At 38.2% G+C, this 7,171-nt stretch overlaps 1 protein-coding gene across 1 annotated transcript in view; it reads right to left on the reverse strand.

Annotated features, from left to right (window-relative positions):
* Positions 1 to 7,171, reverse strand: part of ARHGAP6 (Rho GTPase activating protein 6) — a 119,660-nt gene that overhangs the window by 19,211 nt on the left and 93,278 nt on the right. Inside the window, exons 6-7 of the mRNA XM_010004653.1 lie at positions 4,070 to 4,125; positions 283 to 433 (exon numbers count right to left, since the gene is read on the reverse strand). Of these exons, the coding sequence (XP_010002955.1) occupies positions 283 to 433; positions 4,070 to 4,125 (207 nt within the window). The remainder of the gene's footprint in view (positions 1 to 282; positions 434 to 4,069; positions 4,126 to 7,171) is intronic.

The following is a 7,171-nucleotide window of genomic DNA, read 5'->3' on the forward strand; positions in this document are numbered from 1 at the left end:
AATGACAGGGACAGAATTTAATAGATAACATTAAACACATCTTCCATACAAATGCAAAAATAAGTAGAGCAAGTGAAATCTTTGTTGTTCTAGTTTTCTGGGTTATGCTTATAAAGTATGAAAACCTACAGAAAAACTCAGTAAATTTATATGCTACAAATATGTGGAGCAACTTAAGGCCAAATTATTAAATGCACAGAAAAATTAGGGTTAGTAGAGATTACAGAATTCAAACAGGTAAACATTTGAAACATCAGTAAATCAAGACACTGCAGAGCTCACAGAGTGTGTTGATGAAAGGTGTATAAAGTTCTCTGGTGAGAAGTGGGTCAGGCATGTCACGCAGAAATTCCTTTAGTAAGGCAGCAACATCATGAATGCTGTGCTCTTCATCTAGCACAACATCTATGCCCCGGTCAAACTCTTCACGTAACTGAAAAAGATCATGACACAAAAAGCAGAGTTACTTATTGTCCCAATTAGTACATCCCAATACAGATAATCTTTTAAGATGTAGATTTACTCATTTTCACCTTCCAGATTGGACATGACTGATTTTCGCTAAGCTCAAAGATATAATTAATGTCTAATTGCTGCCATGATACATAAATCAAGGTTTGTACCAGAATATAATATTTTTTTTTCTCCTTCCAGCTAATACATGGCACTCTTATGAAAAAAATGTGCTGAAGTAAATACAATTTTTGAAGAAATTAAAGATTAATATAAAAACCAGGTAGAGGAAGGAAACCTGCAAGAAAGGCATTCTTATGCCACCTTGCTGTGCTATCACTAGATTGTAGGACCAGAAAGACTGAAATTGCATTTCATAACACTTACGGTTTTGTAAAAAACATCATTATCATTATTATGACTACTAAAAATATTACAGTGTTAAAATCTACCAAACTCACATTACTCTTGTGATTGAAGAGTGTATTTAAGCATAAGTGGTGTGCAGCCAGGTTCACTAGAGCTTCATGGCATTTGTACATACACATCTTGTTGTGCCCTCCCAACAAACAGCTATTATAAGGTATCACTATTTGTTTCTAGTTACAGTCCTCGGACAAATTCTGTATCATTCAAAGGCATCCCTCTTCCCAAAGGCAAAGGAAATTCCTCTCCAACATCCAATATGCCTTACAAAAAGGTAAAAGCCTACCTTGATGGAGAGATTTTCCAGCACCAAGAGCAGAGTATTTCCTACAGGCTGAGCACTCCACCTCTTACTGTCTTTTCATTTTAAAAATAGTCACGATGTTTTAAACTATTTCCTAGAAAATTTTCACATCTTAGCTAATATTTATGCAGTATCATGATCTCACATTGTCTTCTCAGAGAGTAACTGTATCTAAATCTTACTAAGCAAGAGGAAATTTGAGGTGTTGTCTTTCTTTACCAGGATTATTACAGATGTATCAAAAAGAAGAAAGAAGTCAAATCACTAGTAAACTGTGTCTGATAATCTGCAGCAAATCTTGGTAACAGGCAAATTATCTTGAGTGTGTATATTGTGGAAGAATGTAGAAGACCCTTTCTTTTCAGCTGAAACTGTGCCTTCATAACAGGTGTGAAAGGTGTTCCTTAAGAACTACAGCTTCCTTTCTACTTAGAACATTACCAATATCAGTCATTATTAATAATGAATAATTATGCTAGGAAGATCAGAAATTCTTATGTATCTATTATTATGACTGTCCCTGCTGAGCTGTGGTCAGATTTTTCAATGCCAGCTGGAGATTTCATTCCTAGATCAACTTTACTCTTCAGATTTGTGGCAAATACAGAACATCCCTGTGGAACACGATGAGTTACCTCTATCTATCCAGAAGATTGCTTCTGCACTTACTGCTCAAAAGCAACTAAGGAAGCAGATTAGCACTGCATCAGGAATTTGGATACCCCAACTAGCTGTCTAAATCATAAATCACTGTTACAGTCTTGAATATGGCCCTTCTAATCTGATAGCCTGTGAAGTCTACAGAGGTGTCTTAATTAGCACAGTATCAGATTATCATTGATGAAACATGGCCACATTTCAGGCCCAGCTGTTTCATGGCTGTTAAAAATTGTGTATTTCTAAGTTTAAATGTGAAGTCTGTCAGACTTCATTTACAGGGAATACTTTCAGACTTTTGGATAATATACCTGGTGAACTACAGCATCCATGGGAGCTTAAGATGTAGGAGCTGGGGACATCCCTGCTGGGAGAGGTGCTGGGAGAGCAAAGCTCCAGCTGTGTCACCCTTTAACCTCAGGGTCTGATGGTTGCTTCATCCAAGTCACCAGGCCCAGAACAGAGGGCGGCCCACACTAAGCTCAGCAGTGATGCTCTGCTCATAGTTTCTGGGCACAATCTGTCACCTGGCATCCCAATGTATCAGACCTACCACTTTCAGACAACACTAGCTCAGGAATATTTGTCCTACACCCCACTGAATGTGAGGGAAGTGGTCTGTAATGGATGCACTTGCTCTAGATTTCTCTTCCTGTTCACCAAAAACCTTGCTGGCACACTTATTTACTTACTTATGTATTTATTGTAACAAACTACAGTGTAAATAGGAGATTTTCTAAGGCGGGGAGGAAGGGATACAAAGCTAGGCCTACTTTCTACACAAGAAAAACTAATGAACAGCTGCAAAAGTACAGCAAAATCTGAGTACTGGGTTTGGCCTTCCATGGTTCAGAAAATGAGTGGAATTTTAATTGAATCCAGACTTTCCCATGTGTTAATGTTGACAGCATTTATTGTTGTAACTGCAAGGGCCAAGCTGATGCTTCCATGCTGTTTAATGAAATATATTAGTTCATCTAGTTCAATAAATTAGACCATATAATAGAATAGATAAATACCCAAATCTCTTTCCTCAGCTTCTGAAAACACAGTAAAACTGGTGAAAGTCATTGATGCTCAAAGTAAGGCTCAGTTTCCAAGTAAATGATACAAGACTTCTGCTTTTTCCCCTGAGGTATGATGCAACTCTACTCACCCCTGAATGATAATACATGTTTTGACATTGAAGCTTGTCATGCAAATGACAGGCAACTTACTTTTCAAGACTTCATCTAGTTCACTGTTCATCTAACTGCTGCCTCTGCAGACCATTAATGTTTTTAGCTTTGTGCTACATCGGCCACTCACCAATAGAAACTGCTGGAGAATAAGCTACAAATCAGTGGGCTATACTGTCCTACAGCCAGAATCAAGTCTGCTTATTTGTTCAAGGTAGCTTTCCAGAGCACCAAACACTATACTGTGTAATTTGTGCAGCAATTATTTGTGCAATCAGAATGCAGTCAAGCTTTCTTTTGCTTTTTTCTACTTGATCTTTTTGGTGTTACACTTTCTGGCAGGGGTACTTTCCTTTAACTTTTTATCCCCTCTCCAAGCATCACACAGCCATTGAGCACTATTCTCTACAGCTCTAATTCTATGTGTATTCCCAGCTTCCGGAAACAACAATGCAGTATCTAGGGCTGAGGGAACACCCACTTCTGACTTTGTCTCTGAAACCTAACTGTACACTATCTTTGCTTTTTCAACATTTGGCTGAGACTAGGACTTGGATGGGCCTGCTCTGACCTTCAAGTTTAACAGGGGTAAAAGAAAGATGATATTTGGGAGCAGTGATTTGAGGGTCAAAGAGATTGTTCCGTACTTGCATAATTCCTCATACTGTGAGTTTTCCAAAAAAGATTTACAGTTTGGTTTTACTTTGGGAGCTTCAGATGTTTCTGAGATGAAACTAGCAGCCAATTATTTTTTTTTCTTTCACTACAGTGTAACCTTTGGAAAATTTCATCACTGTAGCCTCTTTGGATCTCCAACCCTGTGCTACTTCTGCAGAGCAGAATATACAGAGACTATTAATCTGCTGAGAACCTGCCAAAGATTTCACCAGATGTGAAAGATGACTGGAAACAGCCTGTTATGAGCCTGCCACTGCCCCAAAAAGCCTGAATTTCACCAGGTGAGAGATGGGGAGGAAATCACATAACAGAAGAGAATCAGGATTGTTTGTGTCATAGCTGATAAGGGAAAAGCGTATCCATATCCACTCACCTGTCTTACTCTCTTTTTTGAGCTTCCAACTCTGAATATTCCTACTGTCTGGAGACCTGCAAGTGTAGCACATCAGACAACTGTTTTATTGCTTCATTTTCTGCTGAAACTGAATTGAACCAAAACAATCTGGGCTATGCATGTAGTTTGTACTAAAAATAACAAAAAACCTCACAATGTATTTGTCTATAAAACTGTACTTACCACACGGAGGCAAAACTCAGTTGCCTTGGGTTAAGCAGCCACCCACTGTTGATTATTAAGGACCTGACATCACCTAAAGTGCAAAACAGCATCTCCATGACATTTCTTGTGATGCCATTTTGGTCACGCTGCTGCTGCTTCATGAGGGGCAGGAGCATGCAGATTGAAACACTGCTCACCATTTATTTGGAGGTTGCACCTCCAGGACTAACATCAAAGGAAAACAGAAAAGAAAATAACTACTTGGGCAGTGAGCTGTGTCTTTGGATATAGCAAGCAGTTGGTGTCTGGGGTTACTCTCTGGGTCTATCGTATTGGTCAAGAAAAAGCTGAGATTTTCCTTCAAAGGGACCTAAGTAGGGCACAAAGGCAGATTACAAGAGGGAAGAACTCTACCTGGGAGTTGTGCTGTTTATAGGGTAGGAACAGCTGTTATATAGAGAGAAAGCTAAAGAGAACTACTGCTGTACTTCAGGCAAAGTGCAGCTGTGCCTCTTGTGTCATTTAGACTTAGAGTGATTTCGAAATGGGTGTTGCCCCCTACTCTGTAAGAAATTAGTTCAAACCTTCCTCTATCCCTGTAGATACTACCAGAATATCAAACAAGCAATAACATGATTGCTGAATGGACCTACTTCGCTAAGTAACAAACTGAAAAATTTGAGAGTAAATGTCACCTTAGAAATTACATGGTATTCAGCAATGAGACTGTGAGAGGATATCTTTAAGACTTAAGCAGTTGTATAGATAATATAATTTTACACAGACTTTTTTTTTCAAAAAGGACTAAATTATCTATAAGCTTTGAAAAGTTTGTGGTCTAACAAAAGCTACTCTGTAAAATTTGTTTTCTCTACTGACACATAAGAGATGTAAAATAAATTTGCAAAACCAATCCTTCACACTTGCTTGGCAGAGATCTGTAGCTTCACAGTGGTGTTTGGAGTTGCAAATTTTCACCAGAGAAATTCAGATAGGATTCTGCCTTTTAGTTTTTAGTCTCAACATGACATCCCTTTTAAAACATTATTGTATCTTGTGCTAACTGAAAATTACATTGATGGAATAACATTTAATAACCCAGGACTGCTGCAGGAAATAATCTGAGATTGAAATACTCAGACTGGACAAAAACTGGAGGCTAGTTACCAGTTCCTGCACAAATACACAGCACTTGCTTTACACTGCCAGTCTGCAAGAAGTCAAGCCTTTACAACTCTGGGAAATGATCCCAAGAAAAATGGAGAAGGTGAACAAGGCCAGGGGCTTTTACAGCTCAAAACGTAAACATTTTTTTATCATGTAATGTTCAAAATAGTAATTTAAACCATTCTTGAGAACCCCCTGGGTGATCTACTGCTTGCCTAAAGGATTTATGCATATAGGCAAGGATTTTCAGAATCAGAAACTTGGTCCATCATAGTCTGGAATAATGTTGCTATAGCATTGTTGCTAGAGGAGAAAGTTCTCTAAAGCACTACCATTAAAGCAAACAAGCAAACAGTAGTGTTCATCTTCTCCAATCTTTAAATTTCTCATAGTCTAACAATCCTGATGATTTTTTTCTGGGTGAAGGATTAAGCTAAAAATTGAAAACCGTAATATTCTCCCCAAATTATTGCAGATTATTCTGCTGTAGGGTACTACAGTGCACACTTAGAAATTGCACCCCAAAAATAATACATATTCTTGAAAAGGAAACTTTGATGTAAAGCAAATATTTTACTAAAGAATGTCATACAGAAAATAATCTTTGTTATGACAGTAGGTTAAGTGGATTACAAAATTGATCACAGATGTTCAAGTGACATAAAAACACAGTATGCAAAGGATACTCAGCTGGATGGCTATTTTGGCTGACTCAGTCACTTTTAATTTTCTCCAAACTCAGCTACCCATGTTTAAAGGGACAGAAGTAATTCATTTCAAACTTACAACATTTCCACACTTATTTGTCAGGCATGACATCTCATATCTGTAAAAGGCTAACAGTTACTCTCTTGTGGTTCTCCTTTATGTATTTGTAAGCAACACGGTTTTCAATTATGTATTGTAAAAGCTTAGCATTGTTGTTTAAATTGCAGTCCCTCATCCACAAAAGCCTTTCATTCAGAGTCAGTAAATTATTTCTTTCTGGTCAAATTAGGTATCAAATGCATCATTTGGTGTTGCAGTCACCATACTTGATGGTTTGGTTATTATCTGGCCATGTTTTAAGTCCCTGTTGCTGTGGCCAAGTTATTTCAATTCTCATTAAAAATCTTTACAAGTCTAAGATACATTGTGAGAGATGTTGAACAGATACCTTGATTGAGTATTGTTTCTCCATTATATATAGATGGTGGGAGGTTTGTGTCTGGATGATCACGAAGACATGATAAGAATACTGGCAGAAGTTTACAATTCTCCTCAGAGAGAACAGGCTTGAGCCTGAGGCTGGTCAGGAGGACTGAAGCCAAGGACAAACTGAGAAGGCAGATTGCAGTAAACAGGAAAAAGCTTCCAGGAGCTTAATATAATTTAGCATGGGATTCTTTTTCTTTCTCTGAGCCTCTATCTTCCAATGCTGTTTCTAGTTAAGTCTTGCACTCTACTATAAACAGCTAATTTAGCTCTTACACCTTAAGATCCACTAGTTGCAAAGAATGACTCCAGGCTGACAGGCACATTTCAGACTTTTATTCTCAAGGTATGGGCAAACCCACAGGGTGTGAAGAGCTGTTCTGGCAGAGCTGAGTACTCCAGTACAAAATTAACAACCTCCAAGAAATGTCTCTCTCCTTGTGCTGTATGGGCTGGTTCTCAAGCTTGTAGCATAGATCCTTAGTTTGGGAAGCTCTCATCCAAGTAATTATTTGTGAGACAGTATCTCTAGCAAGAGGTAAAACAGGAGGGAAA

This window comes from Chaetura pelagica, unplaced genomic scaffold (genome assembly GCF_000747805.2).
Source record: "Chaetura pelagica isolate M959 unplaced genomic scaffold, ChaPel_1.0 scaffold178, whole genome shotgun sequence".
Lineage (NCBI taxonomy): Eukaryota > Metazoa > Chordata > Aves > Apodiformes > Apodidae > Chaetura > Chaetura pelagica.